At 40.1% G+C, this 14480-nt stretch overlaps 1 protein-coding gene across 3 annotated transcripts in view; it reads left to right on the top strand.

Annotated features, from left to right (window-relative positions):
- Window positions 1–12775, top strand: part of utrn (utrophin) — a 95226-nt gene extending 82451 nt beyond the window's left edge. Inside the window, exons 69-79 of one of the 3 annotated variants that reach the window (XM_089021380.1) lie at window positions 217–328; window positions 1270–1406; window positions 3160–3198; window positions 4458–4523; window positions 4813–4878; window positions 6416–6577; window positions 6636–6873; window positions 9190–9253; window positions 9344–9427; window positions 10075–10100; window positions 10467–12775. In XM_089021380.1, the coding sequence (XP_088877506.1) occupies window positions 217–328; window positions 1270–1406; window positions 3160–3198; window positions 4458–4523; window positions 4813–4878; window positions 6416–6577; window positions 6636–6873; window positions 9190–9253; window positions 9344–9427; window positions 10075–10100; window positions 10467–10475 (1003 nt within the window). In that variant the 3' untranslated portion in view covers window positions 10476–12775. The remainder of the gene's footprint in view (window positions 1–216; window positions 329–1269; window positions 1407–3159; window positions 3199–4457; window positions 4524–4812; window positions 4879–6415; window positions 6578–6635; window positions 6874–9189; window positions 9254–9343; window positions 9428–10074; window positions 10101–10466) is intronic. The other 2 variants (XM_089021381.1, XM_089021382.1) reach the window with 2 other exon arrangements.
- Window positions 12776–14480: the final 1705 nt, after the last annotated feature.

Here is a 14480-nt window from a genome sequence, read left to right as displayed (position 1 = left end):
TTGAAAATGGTTTTGAGGAAGAGAAATTAGGCAGATTGAGTTGAACTTCTCGAAGAACTACCACAACAAAAACATGCCAATATTGAACACATCTTCTTTGAATGACACCAATTTATTTTTGTTTTGCTTAAAGTAGACTATTCTTTAAAAAAATCACTTTAATGGTAATCTGAAAAATAGCTTACAAGTCATCTTTTCTCCCTTGTGTGTGTCCAGGTATCGCAGCCTGAAGCATTTCAACTATGACGTGTGTCAAAGTTGCTTTTTCTCCGGGCGCACCGCCAAGGGCCACAAGCTCAATTATCCCATGGTGGAGTACTGCACGCCGGTGAGACGCACACACGTGCAAAAAAAAAAAAAAAAAAAGACCACAGTTGTGACCGTGATATATAATATAATTTTATGAAATGCTTTTACGGACTAAAATTAACTCATTCACTGCCAAACGTGTTAAGTGTCCACTCCAGTGGCGGGGTTTTTGTCATTGTCAGTCAAATTCCAGGACCCACAGAATATTGAGTTTTCGGACTAAATAAACATTCAGTGCAGCAAAAGAAACTTTAGACTCTCTCCTTTCATCCGAAAAAAAAGAGGTAATTCTTAAATTATATGAGTCTGGAGTTATCTGAACTTGAAATGAGGACAGCTGTCCAAAATACAATACAATGTACTACATACTGTCCATTTTGGCTTCTATACGGCTTTAACAACAGCTGAAGCTGGAACAAAGCGCTAACATGGAAGATAAAAAAACATTGACAGAGAATGGTGCTCTACGTCATATTTTCAATTCCCGAATAAATTCATGAATGGCAGTGAATGAGTTAAATAAAAAGGGAGTCATATACAAAGGCTGACAAAGTCCGCTGATTGAATCAGAGGGCAACAAAAAAAAAAAAAAAACGATCTGTGACCTTCACAGTCGACGCGCGCCAGTAAAGTCGCTACTTGTCACTGTCACAGAGAGAAAAGTGTACGACGAGATTAATGGAGGCCGAATACCCGATTTTACAGAGCTTGGCGTTGACCTCCGGTGCGGCTAAAATCGATACTTGGACTCTTTCCTGTGGCTGCACAGAGAGTGTTAGCATTAACAGACTAAAGACTGAACTACATGCAGTAGCTAATTTGAATGCACATTGTGCGGTTCTTTTTGTTTTTGGTTTAGTTTGACAATTCAACTGAGTGGTGCCAAACAGCTCAATTTTTTTTTTCAAATATTTTAATATTGCACCCCATTGAAATTCACTACCCCTGTGTCTCCGCTAGACAACGTCGGGCGAGGACATGCGAGATTTTACCAAAGTCCTGAAGAACAAATTCCGCTCAAAGAAGTACTTTGCCAAGCACCCTCGACTGGGTTACTTACCGGTCCAGACTGTCCTTGAGGGCGACAATATGGAAAGGTGAGTGCAATTGAAGGATTCTTTTGAAAAATGACAGACGCAGCTACAAGTGGAACTGTCACAGTGATTCCCGCAAAGTGGCAATTTATAGTTGAAGCGACTTGTATGATCATTATATAGAGGGCTGTGGAGCTCATCAAATTCAAATTGACATTGCAAAGTAGTGAAATGAAATTTTTAAATTGCAAAATCTATAATTTGGGGGGGGGATATTATTTTTAACTCATTCACTGCAATTCACAAATGTATTCGGGAATTGAAAATATGACATACTGTAGAGCGCCATTCCCGAATTTGTTCGGGTTTTGTTTTTTCATGCTTGGGTGCAGGTAAACCGCTGGCCATGGCCTCTGGCAATGGTTTTTTTCTTTTCCACAATGGGGCAGCAGTTCCTTTTTTTCCATGTTAGTGCTTTGTTCCAGCTTCAGCTGTTGTTCAAGCGCTATATAAACCAATATGTATGTACAGTATTACATAGTAGTTTGTACATCTGCCCTCATTTCAAGCTCATATAACTTCACACCCATATAACTTGGGAATTAACTATTTTGTCTGATGAAAGAAGAGAGTCTAAGGTTTCCAACACTGTATTGAATGTTTAACTAGTCCTAAAACTCAATATTCTGTGGCTCCTGGAATTCAAGTGACAATGACAAAAACCCTGGCTCTGGAGTGGACACATTTTTGCACATCATCTGGTAGTGCATGAGTTAATGTAAACTGTATTTTCCATGATAAAAATAGGACTGAAATTCAATCTCGGAAGCATTACCACCTTTGCATTTTGTTGGTTTCACTGTGGCGGATGGTTGATGAAAATATTTAAAATAAAAAAAATAAAAAAGAACATCTGGCATTTTCAGAACAAATCTCCTCACAGCCCCGTGCACCAGCAGATGAAGTGGATTCCATTGCTCTCTTCTCTCTTTTCTCATGTCTTTGCTTAATTACGTCTTGGCACAATGTTTGTTGCGGCTGCTCCGTCGCTTTCCTTAATGTCGAAGCGGCGCCAAAGCTGATTCATATTGTCACGCAATAATGTGTGAAAAAAAAAACAGGAACCCACTGAGATGCTTTTAACTTCAATGATCATGTGGTACCGAACGCCCCCGGCTCCCTACACACAACCCATGGTGTCTGCTGCCTTGTTCTTTCTTACATTCGGCTTTCAGTAATCTATTGGATGGCAACATAGGAATTGTTTTAAAAACCTGAAATGAAATGATCAAAATGATCAATTTAATGACAATGTCCCCTCCCACTTTGTGCATTTTGCATAGTTTACCAATAGCCACAATCTTCTTTTGGATACAAATTCAACGCCCTCCGATTTGTCCGTGTAATGACCAACAGGCCCCAAAGCATCCACTTTGCTTTGAGGATGGCTCCGTGTCAATCATCCCCAATCTCCCACCTCTTCGTCCTTTTCATCTTCTCTTTTTCAGCTTATATGATGAAGATTGACTCCTGTCATGCTACCCGGTCAGTACATGCCTCCCCTAAACCAAGAAGAGGCATTTTGCTTAAAAAAAATTATATTGAGAGATTTTTGCCTTATTTAGCATACAGAAGGATTATTGTGTATAAAGTATTCCGTCCGTTTCCATCTGTACATTATTATTCAGCTGATTCAACATTGTTATTTACATCTTTCCCACACCTGCTGTGTTTTTGTGAGCAAACACAGTGGATTTGACACAGGAATATTTTGTGATACCCCCTCAATCCAATCCCCGTCCCCTCACTCTTACAGTCCCGTCACCCTCATCAGCATGTGTCCGGAGCAGTACGAGTGAGTATCTACAATCGAGTACCGGAATGTCCTTTTATTTATTTAGAGTATCGTGATACCTCAGCTTACGAAATTAATTGGTTCCCAGAAAGTGTGTGTCAGGCAAAAAGTGTTTCTTCCAAACATTAATTTTCCATAGGAAACCATTAAAAATGAGAATAATCTGTTTCCAGGTCCCCATAAAACATAATTTTCTACTAAATAAGCCTTAAAACTACACAAAATAAACCTTATTTTATGTCTAATAAATGTGTTATTGTAATGTAATTAAAGAAATAAACTGTATTGCATAATAAAGTTGTTTTATTTGATAGTCGTTGATGTAGTTGCCTCTCGATGATATCCGAGTGAAGTTGCTGTGCTTTCTCTGCGATAATACCCTCATATACTGTCCCCTACTACCTGCTTTTCAAGTTTTTCAAGCTTTTTATTTATTGCCTGAGACTGTTGCTTAGACAACACAGAAACACCCTTAGCCTCACGTAGCAATGGTCGACTTAGCATATTGGTACTGGGACGCTAAGTCACACAAACGCACACCTCATTCCTGTTTTTCGATGATCTCCTTTTTCTGCTTGACCGTAATTTTCATTTGTGTCCCCTTCAGCTTAAAAGTAGCCTGTGGTGGGGTCTTTTTCTGTCCCAAAAAGGCAAAAGTATCTACTCCATAACAAACCACGTCTGCACTGAATGCACTCAAAGAAAGTGGGTGTGGAAAAGTAATCCGGCATCCACGGTGGTACTGTTTGGCCGTATGGTTTGGTGTTCTTCCGCCAAAATCTAGTCTGCCAGCCATCATGGCGCTCCGTGTGTTTCCCGAAAACTAGTTCGCGAATTTAATGTTAGTAAGGCAAGAGGTTCGTTAGCTCAAGCGTCCGTAAGCCGAGGTATCACTGTATTTATTTTATAACAAACCACATGTCACCAGGGGTACCCCCACATCCCCCGCCTCACCTCAACTAAAGCCATGCCTGAATTGCATGTTGCCTGCCTGCCTGACTCATCCACACTGTGCACGTGATGCCAACATCTCTACTCACTTGCTTCCCTTTAAGCATTCCAAGTAGCGACTGTCGAAAGCCTTACGGCGTCCTTGTAGATCATCCCGTTCTCTCATTCCTATTTGCGGGATGACGTTGCGGATGCTCATGCTGGGTTGTGAATGTGTGTGCATGTGTGCGTCCGCCTATTAGTCAGTTCAGTGAGGTTTTGGTCGCTCACCCAAACTCATACATCTCCATTACGCCATTCGTCTCCAGGCTGTCCCAGTCACCTCACTTATCCCATGATGACACCCATTCCAGGATAGAGCAGTACGCCAGCAGGTACCCCGCCCTCCAAACTGCCAACATTTGAGCAGTCCGTCTAAGGTCCTATTCCATAAAGCAGGACATACAGTATTTGATTTGCATTGGAGTTCTGTCCTGATCTAGTGGACCCTTGTGTTGTTTCTCGTGTTCCCACTACATCTCCAGTTTTTATAGCGTGAACCAAGGATTGAAAACTGTGAAGTACAAATAGTGTTCTAATGTACTTCGGTGCCACACATTTCCCGGTCCGTCATTTCCCGATGACATTTCGGAGCACGGATGTTGATTATGTTTTGTCACTCAGGTTGGCGCAGTTGGAGAGGTCCAACGGATCGCTGCCTACAGACAGCAGCTCGGCGACAGGAAGCATGTAAGACTTTTTTTAATGAATATTTTAACTCATTCACTGTCCTAAAACTCAATATTCTTTGGGTCGTGGAATACAAATGACAATGACAAAAATCCTGGCAGTGGAGTGGACACATTTTTGCACGTCTGGCAGTGAATGAGTTAATAATATGTACAAACATTTTTAAAAAATCTGAACGTCTTTTGTTTTCTCGAATGATCTATTTTTCTTTATGTAAAACACACACAAAAAAATCAGTTTTTGGTGGGCTTCCAGAACAGATTCTTGTCATTGAATTATAGTATGTCATTTGAAGTATAGTATGTTCCAAGTCACGGAATGAATTAAACTTACAACTTAAAGCAGCATTGCAGCTGAAAAGCTATCAAGTGTTTCTCCAGGAATTGTCGGAGACTGCAAAGGGCTGGGTGAGATTGGGGTGGCGAACAAATGATTGGTTTCAGCATACCCCTGATAGCAATGCTTTATCTTGATCAGACGCGGTGAGGGAGAGGGATGCAAAACTGTGCTGAAAAGCGATGATCTCTATTTTGTATGTTGCTCAGCGACCCGACTGTGTCACGGATCTTTTAGCGCAAACTAGAGGAAACGGAGACCAAATGAACCCAGATATTATAAATATATTTATAATACGTTGTGTACTGCATGTGCATCAGTGTAGTCGTGTAGTGTGTTTCAGCGATGCTGAAAAACTGCCGACACGTTCAATTTCTCGACAGAAGTTATTTCATGTTACTTCTTTTTTTTTTCAATGAGTATTTGGTGTTTGTAGCCTGAAGGACTGAATGTGTACCATTTTACACTCATGAATGTATCTGTCAGCAAAAGAAAAACTGACAGCAACAATGATTGCAAGTCGACTTTGAAACCGTAACCTTCAAAGGCACTGCCAGAGTATTTTTTTTTTTTTTTTTTTTTTTTTTTTTGTAATGCATAAAAGAAGAGGTTCACCATATTCGGTTGTTAGCCCTCTTTTAGCAAGCTAGCGAATGGTTTGGATGAACCTACTTTTTTTGAAGTGTGGTCTGCTTTTTAAACATATTTTTTTATGTTTGTGTATTTGAGTGTCAATCTAGAAAAAAAAAAATAAAAACACGGCAACACGCTGCTCAGATCTGATACAGCGTGTAAACAGATGGACTAAAAGCACATATACACAAAATAAAAGAAATCGACTATCTCTCCAGCTCCAACCTAATCCTCCCATCTGTCCTCCGTGCACCTGAACTAAATCCCACTTCATTACATTTTATCAGCTAGATAAATGCGCTGCTGTATATGTGCACTTTGCAGAGCTTAAAGCAAAGCTGGGCTAAAATAGCTTCATGTCATATTGTGAACCTACTATATACATTTTTTTTGTTTCCATTATTTGCGTTTACATGCTAAGATGGAAAAAAAAAAATCACTTTACACTGTCTAAATTTGCTTTTCTTTTCTTAGTAATATGAAATTACTTTCGCTCATTTACCATGAATGGGTTCAGGCAATTGCTTTTTTTAAAATATTTTTATTTTATTGATATTTTTAAACACAGGGATGATGAGCACACACTGATCCTTCAGTACTGCCAGACGCTCGGCGGCGAGGGCTCGCCCCGCAGCCAGCCGCAAAGCCCCGTGCAGATCCTTCAGGCCGTTGAGAGGGAAGAGCGCGGCGAGCTGGAGCGGGTCATCCATCGCTTGGAGGAAGAGCAAAGGTATTGTCGACCCCGCCCCTGTCGGGCTCCGCTCAACTGGGGGATGTTTGAATCCCAGGAGCCTCCAGAGGGAGTATGAGCAGCTGAAGGAGCAGCAGCGAGGGGGCCCCGCCGGAAGCCCATGGGAGCCAGAGAGCTCCATGTCCTCGTCTCATCCCGACGAGGCCGACCTATTGGCCGAGGCGAAGCTTTTGCGGCAACACAAGGGTCGTCTGGAGGCCCGCATGCACATCCTGGAGGATCACAACAAACAGCTGGAATCGCAGCTTCATCGCCTCAGGCAACTCTTTCACCAGGTGAGCACAAACTGTTGACAAAATTGAGACATCACGTTTAAAAAAAAATGATTGTAAACAAACAAGTAGCAATTCCAGCAAAATAGAGAACAGAAATGAAAGCAGCTTGTTCGATTGAGAGCCAACACATGATTTGCATTAATTCCTCCTGTCCTCACATAAAAGTACCCACATCCGTGTATTATTATTATTATTATTATTATTATTATTATTATTATTGTCATCATCATTATTGGATTAGTCTTTATTAGTCTCGCCGTGGAAAGAAAATACTTTTCACAGTAGCAAAGTGATGACAGTAAGAGGAAAGGAAAGGAAGAAGTAGAAAAACAAAATACAGGAGCTGCTGTAAAGGAAGCCACTCTCGCGGCACCCACTTGAAGTCAAAACAATAACAAAAAAAGAAATAATGTGACACAACACAAAGACACAAGCGGGCCAGTTCTGTCGTGGGCTGCTCGCTGGACTCTCTAGAGGAGGTGGGCAACAGACGGACGCTAGCTAAACTAAAAGCTATGACGGACAGCCCCTCCCACCCCCTACTGCCCATCCTGACAGCTCTGGGTAGCTCCTTTAGCCAGAGACTATTACACCCGCGCTGCAAGAAGGAGAGGTACCGCCGCTCGTTCCTACCGACTGCTGTCAGGCTTCACAATTCCCAATGATCACATGTGAAAAAAAAAAACAAAAAAAAAAACTGGACACTTGTAAATATGGGTTGTTGCAATATATCTAAATGCATCTCTTGATTGTGCACTATGTACAGTCTTGTTTATAGAACGGTTTTTGCACATCTACATTTGCACAGTATACAGTTGACATTTTTATTTTGTTATGCTTAGAATATCTTGTTTTCTATCCTTTCACTCCCACCCCAACCCCATCCCTCTTCAATTGCTGCTGTGGACTGCAAATTTCCCCATTGCGGGACAAATAAAGGTATTCTGATTCTGATTCTGATTCTGACACAGTCATTCAATCTTAAGCACCTTCTTCGCCCTCTTTGTCGCGTGTAGCAGTGCTAGATGAAAGAGATTATCAAATCCTCCTTTTCACCAGTGGATCAGGGACATCATATGCACGTCTGCTACAAGCTAAATGTTGAAATCAAACACGAAGCTGTAGCATCCGTTGACGAAAAGAAACTCACATTTCCTGTCCCACTTAAATCCGCTTCAATTCCAAGCCGCAGAAGTTAAACATGCGCATTGCTGATTGCTGAAAAACAATCAATATCCATTCCACACGATCTACAACCCCTCAAAATCACTAAAGAAAACACAAAAACAACACAAACACAACTAAGAAAGCCAGGCCCCTGAGAGTACTTGCTGACAGCTGCCTACTTGGGCGCCATCAATGGACTTTTTTTCTTCTATTATTTTCTTCATTCATTCTATTAATTATTTATCTATTTATCTATATATGTATTCTATTTTGTTCTAGCTTTTATTCTATTTTATTCTTGCTTTTATTGTATTTTATTCTAGCTTTTAATGATATGAATACTAATACTAATACTTATACTAATACTAATACTAATAGCTTTGCAAGTACTGCTGCCTAATCCGAGCAAGTGTTGACAGGAGCTAACCCATTTTTTTCCCAACATGTTAGCGCCGCCTGCCTCACATTAAAAAAAGGAAAGGGGATATTGGCAACATTGATTTGGCTTTGAGTGCCAAAGGGATTCTGGGATGGTGCTCTAAATGTCACTGTCTATAAATTGCTTGTTTGTTTCATCTGGAAAGCTGTCCACCGTCATTCGGATGACCCACTTAGCTCTTATTGTTGTCGTGGAAGCAATAAAAAGTGATTTTTTTATCACTGTCGTCACCGTGCCTATTCCAGTGGTGCCATTGAAAGGCCAGTTTGTGAGAGGAAACAAACTTTAGTAGCCTCGTCCAGTCGTAATGAATATACTAAAAAATAAGCGAACAAAGTTGCGATGAAAACTAATTCAAACAGACTAAAAAAAAACTAACAAAAAAATCCTGAGCCATTATAAGCCATCTTTGCCGCTTTGATTAGAGGACTTGAGACTTCCATTATTATTCCCTCAGAACCACTTTTGCCAAGCACCCTGACATTTGGTCGCCATGATTGTTATTAGTAGATCCATGCCACCTCACGAGAACCCCATTAAAAAAAGTTCCCACTTTCCCTCACACAAAAACAATACAAGTCTTCCATTTAAGGATCCATTTGGCTTTTATTCGGGGTCCTTCAAAAATGAACTTGCCCTGGCGATTTAATACAAGGGCATGGTCGATTGACTTTTTTTTTTTTTTTTGGGTGTTGTTTTCCCTTCTGCAGCCGGCGGTGGACTTGAGGGTAAATGGACTTTCGCAAGATGGAGAACCACTTACAGAGAACTCAGGTAAAAGATTTTGAAGGGCGATCAAGGTGCCACTTTTCTTCTCTCCATTTGAAAAGGAATCCAATTCCATGCATGCGTCTATATGTTCAGATGCGCTGCTGGAGCCTCATAACAACAACTCTGATCTGGCTGATGTCATGGAGCAGATTAACAACTCCTTTCCTGCATGTAGTCGTAAGTCATGAATTACAATTACAGCATCGTTCGCCTAAATAATGTGTTTGCTGCACTCTGTAAGTGTTGAATACATCTCCAATTAATTTAAACTGTCTTATATCCCGCTGCAACTTTATGATCGGCCGCTTAAACCACTTAACTAATTCACTGTCAGACGTGCAAAAATGTGTCCACTCCAGTGCCAGGGTTTTTGTCATTGTCACTTGAATTCCAGGACCAACAGAATATTGAGTTTTACTACTACATAAACATTCAATACAGCATTAGAAACCCTAGATTCTCGTCTTTCATCAGAAAAAAAGAGTTAATTCCTAAGTTATATCGGTCTAGAGTTATATGAGCTTGAAATGGGGGCAGATTTATCAAATACAATACATATTGGCTTATATAATATGGAAAATCGAGAAATGCTGCCCTTTGTGTAAAAGAAAAAAACATTGCCAGAGGCCATGGCCAGCACTTTATCAGCTCCCAAGCATGAAGAAAAGTGAATGAGTTAATGGATGATTGCAAGCACGAAAAACCTTTGCTGGCATTAAACAAAAAAATAAGGATATATATATTCAAAGTTATAACATCAAAATTACTTTTTGCAGAATTTTTAATGTTTTTTTGTTTTTGTTTTTGTTTTTTTTTGCACGCAGCAACAAGCCACTCATCCAGACCACGGGTAAGGTGTGCATGTGTGTGTATACATGCTCAATTATTCAGCCTTGATCTGTAATACCGTACAATAGCTATCTGGCTGGCTGGCTAGCTATATAGCTGGCTAGCTATATAGCTGACTAGCTATTAGCTATCTATTGGCTTGCTAGCTAGCTTTCTATCTATTTGTCTTACTATTCTATTTGAGTTACTTCCGGGTTGAGTGAACGCTGGCGCGTGTGGCTGCTGCTGCTCACCCATAGAAAAACGTATCCTCTGACTGTAAAGTGACCTTGAGAGTTTTGAAAGGCGCTTATAAATGAAACATATTATTATTATTATTATTATTATTATTATTATTATTATTGATGCCATTGGTCTTGCATTGCAGGTGTTGTGACCATACGACATGACCCACAATGAAGCCCCACCCAATGTCCCCCACCCGGGACCAGACCACTTCATCCATTATTGTCGTCCTGGTCTACTATGCAAAGTGCAGAATGTCACTACCTGTGTACGCGTTTAGCCCTCAATATGGACCTCCAATCTTTGTATTATATGAACTACCCCTTCCCCTTTTGATGCGGAAACAGTTTGTTACTTTTCTTTTGTCATTCCTCTAAAATTCACTGATGGGAGAGTTCACACTTGCCCCCCCAAAAAAATTCTGGTATCCCCAGAATTAAAATTTAAATGTCACCAAAATGTGTTAGGATAAAATGTTTTTATTAAATCCTGTTTATTTTTTTTAAAAACACAATATTTCAATCATTTTTTTCTTGCTACTTTTTGACCACAACATACAACTAATTTATTCCGTTTTTTTTTTTTTTAACAAATATATTACTGCCATGACATATATAATTAATTTGTTCCGTGACTACTCTCGTAAGTGAAACCTCTTCTGCCAAATCATCATTTCCTGTTCATATTACTGCCATATACAGTTTTGTTTCTAGCTACCCTCCCCAAAACAGCAGACCACATAATGCTCCATAATTTTGAGATTTATGAAAATAGACAATTAAACTGTTTTTTTTTTCTGTAATCATGAATACACTGCAACACCTCTGGAGAAACAGAGTGAAACAGTCTCACCATTAAAGGACAACCGACGTCTCAGGACAAGTTGTGTCCATAATTTGTAAAATGGCTTCAAATGACTTCTACTGAGCGTATTTTAAAAAGATTCCACCGAGTGTAGCTATATTTTACATTTTAAGACTCGCGCTGAATATTCCGCAAGTCTTGTTTTTGAGTTGGTGACGAGTCCTCACGTCACGTCACTGAAGGAACGCCCCTGAGCGAGAAAGGACATACCTTGCATCACCTCAATGCATTTTGCGGTGCTTTGTTTGGTCTCAAAACTTCGTGTTGATGGCGAAATTAGAAGGAAAACACATAAATAACGCAATGGTGAATCGTTGTATGTTACACCGAGACAACTAGTAGATATTTGCTGGCAAAAATTCCAAGGTGAAGAATCAACCAATTTCCAATGGATCTCTGGCGCCATCTTCTGTATTTTCTGTGACGCTACACATCAGTCTTGATCCCTCAAAATAGCACGGAATAAATTCTTTAATCGATTGCAAACATGTATGCTTTCCTCTTCAGAACTATTTGAATCATATTCATAACTGGCTGCGTAATATGAAAGCATATTCTCCGAATCTGAAGCCAATGCAAAACGTCTTGGCGTGAAGTCACGAACTGGGGGCGGGACTTTCTGAAAATGCCCAATTCGCAGCTCAATGTTTTGCAGATTTTAGACACTAAGTCATTTTTATTGGTGTTTTGCATTTGACTAAAAATATCATTCTGCGTGTTTTGGGTATTTTAGATGGTATAAAGCGTTTTTCTGATGTCAGTTACGAAACAAAAAAGTGGTGTCGGTTGTCCTTTCAGCCAGAGGAAGTAGTGCCAGTATTTTCAAATGGACAATGTGTCTTGTCTTAGTTTGATGTTTATTTTGACAGCTGGTGCAAATTGCGTTCACTGTCACCACTGCCACTGAATTCCCGATGGAGTCGTCTAAAGTTACGACTTTTTGTCACTTGCCGACTTTTCTTTTGTATAGTCACAAATGTGTTCCCTTTTGTATTTTCAATGTGTCCCGAACGCGATAACTATCATCAATCCCCCTGAAAGACTTCATTGCAACTCTGTGCCTAAACGGTTTGTCAGTCCACATACGGATGGCGAGTGAGTGTGTACAAAGAGAGACTATGTATATTTTTTGGGGGGAGGGGGGGTCTTTGGGCTAAAAATGACCAATCTAGAGGAAAGCCATGATTGCCTTTGCTACCTCAGCCTTGTTTCGACACGTTTTGTTACAGACTCACTGTATCCGAGGATAGCAAGTTTTGATTTTTGTTTGTTTTTGGAGAGATGCAAGTCACTGTTACTGTACCACAATTTGGTCCTGCTGAAGCGCCCGCGTTCTTCCTTTGGTTTTGCGGCGCTATTAATGTTACGGTGTGTCATGTACGACTTGTGAGATTTAACACTACTATAATCTCCCTTCCATTTACCATCGCTCCAGATGGGTGATTATTTTACCAGATACTTTCCAATGGCAAAACTGTGGTTAAAAGCCCCTTCTCAACCCCTTTCCTGGTATGTAAAATAGATGGACCACACTATGTGTAAAATGGCAACGTTGTTTTATTTCCAAATAAAAAATTTATAACAACACCCTTGCGCCATTGAATGGAGTTCTTCTGTCAGGTGAAAATTTTTCCTGTCACATAATGTGTGCAATGACAGAATTTAGCATTGTTGCTCACTTTTAGCCATTAATCAATATGATGTTGTAAATTTAAGGCAATTACACTTTCCTTGGAGAAAAAAAATCTGAAAAAGTTTGACGAACAATGGCAGAAATAACATCCATTTATTTATACAGTAATATGTTCCATTGCGCTTCATTAGATTACATTAGATGAGCCTTTAAGAGTCTCACACTGGAGAAAGATACATTTCACAGCAGCAAAATGATCAAAGGAAGGTGGAAGAAAAGAAGTCCAAAAACAAAAGGAAAGGAAAGGAAGAAGTAGAAGAACAAAATAAAGGAGCTGCTGTAAAGGCAGCCACTTTTGCGTCCAGACAGTCATTCAATCCTAAGCGTTTTCTGCCCCCTCTTTATTGCATGAAGCAGTTCTTGATGAAAGAGGAGAGGATCTAAGCGTCCTTTTGATTTTGATTTTGAATTGATCAAGGACATCATGGTGGAATGTGCATATCAGCTACAAGCTAAGTTTTGAACGCAAATACGAATCTGTCGCATCCATTGATGAAAAGAGTTTCTCACATTTCCTGTCCCACGTAAATCCGCTTCAATTCCAAGCTGCGACAGTTTCACATAGGATTAAGATAGTGTGCATTCTGTCTTTTGCTGTTGCTACAAATGGACACAGGTCTTGGCTTGTATGGCCTCTCCTGGTCCCCTAAAGGGCCATGACTGGTCATTTGTCAAGTCGAACCTGAAGTTCTTGGCTGGAGACGCTGGAGGTGAAGTTATTTATTTGCTGCCCTTCATGCAGTGGTGACGGTTTTCCTGGCGCTGTCCATTCAACAGCTGTTCCCTTATGAACCAATGGTGTTTTTTTTTGTTTGATTTTTGGCACAATGGCCGTGTTGGTGGTGTGAAGGATGACCTGGCACAAGGTGAAGGATGCAGATGCTGACAAAGGAGGTAACCCACAAACAATGGTTCATTTTATGCTATTATGTTAGGAGTGAGGTGGCTAACATTGCATGTCAATTCTGAATGTAAATCAGTTACTAGCAAAAAAGAAAAAAATATTGTAGTGGATGTGCTGTTATGTAATTTATTATATTGCAGCACAGCAAAATGTTTTTTGTATAATCTTTCAAGGTTCACAGTATGTTGTGATTTTTGACTGTAAAATCTACCCACTGAAGAATTTTAATCTTTTCTTTCATCACTCATGCGCAAAAGTTTGTTTTCACCATATTCTGTCTTTTATTAATCCCCAGCAGGACGCGCGTTCCATTCTATTTTTGGATCAAATAAAACAGAAGACAAGTTGGGTGTCACGTCAGCTGTGTAGTCGACGAACTACAAAAATGGCCGAAGAACTACAAAAAACGCACAGCTGATACCAGAATTTCCATGGCAGGTGGGCCCAATTAAAACCAAATCACAAACAGCTCAGGTTTGTCTTGTTTGCTACCCTTTGCTTCGAATTCTTCAAACACGGAAAAAGGTAAAAAAAAAAAAAAAAACGAAATTGGAAACTAACAAATGTTTTCTTTGCATTTGTGTTAATCTATCAACTGACTAATAAGAATCAGAAACGATATATTTACCCCACAATGCAGAAATGTGCGATTCAGAGCTGCAAAATGGACTGGGGTGGGGGTTTGAAAAGAAAAA

This window comes from Hippocampus bargibanti, linkage group LG19 (assembly GCF_051943395.1).
Source record: "Hippocampus bargibanti isolate YZ-2025 linkage group LG19, ASM5194339v1, whole genome shotgun sequence".
Classification (NCBI taxonomy): Eukaryota; Metazoa; Chordata; class Actinopteri; order Syngnathiformes; family Syngnathidae; genus Hippocampus; species Hippocampus bargibanti.
Note: the sequence above shows the minus strand (reverse complement) of the source record. Positions and strands in the feature narration are given on the sequence as shown.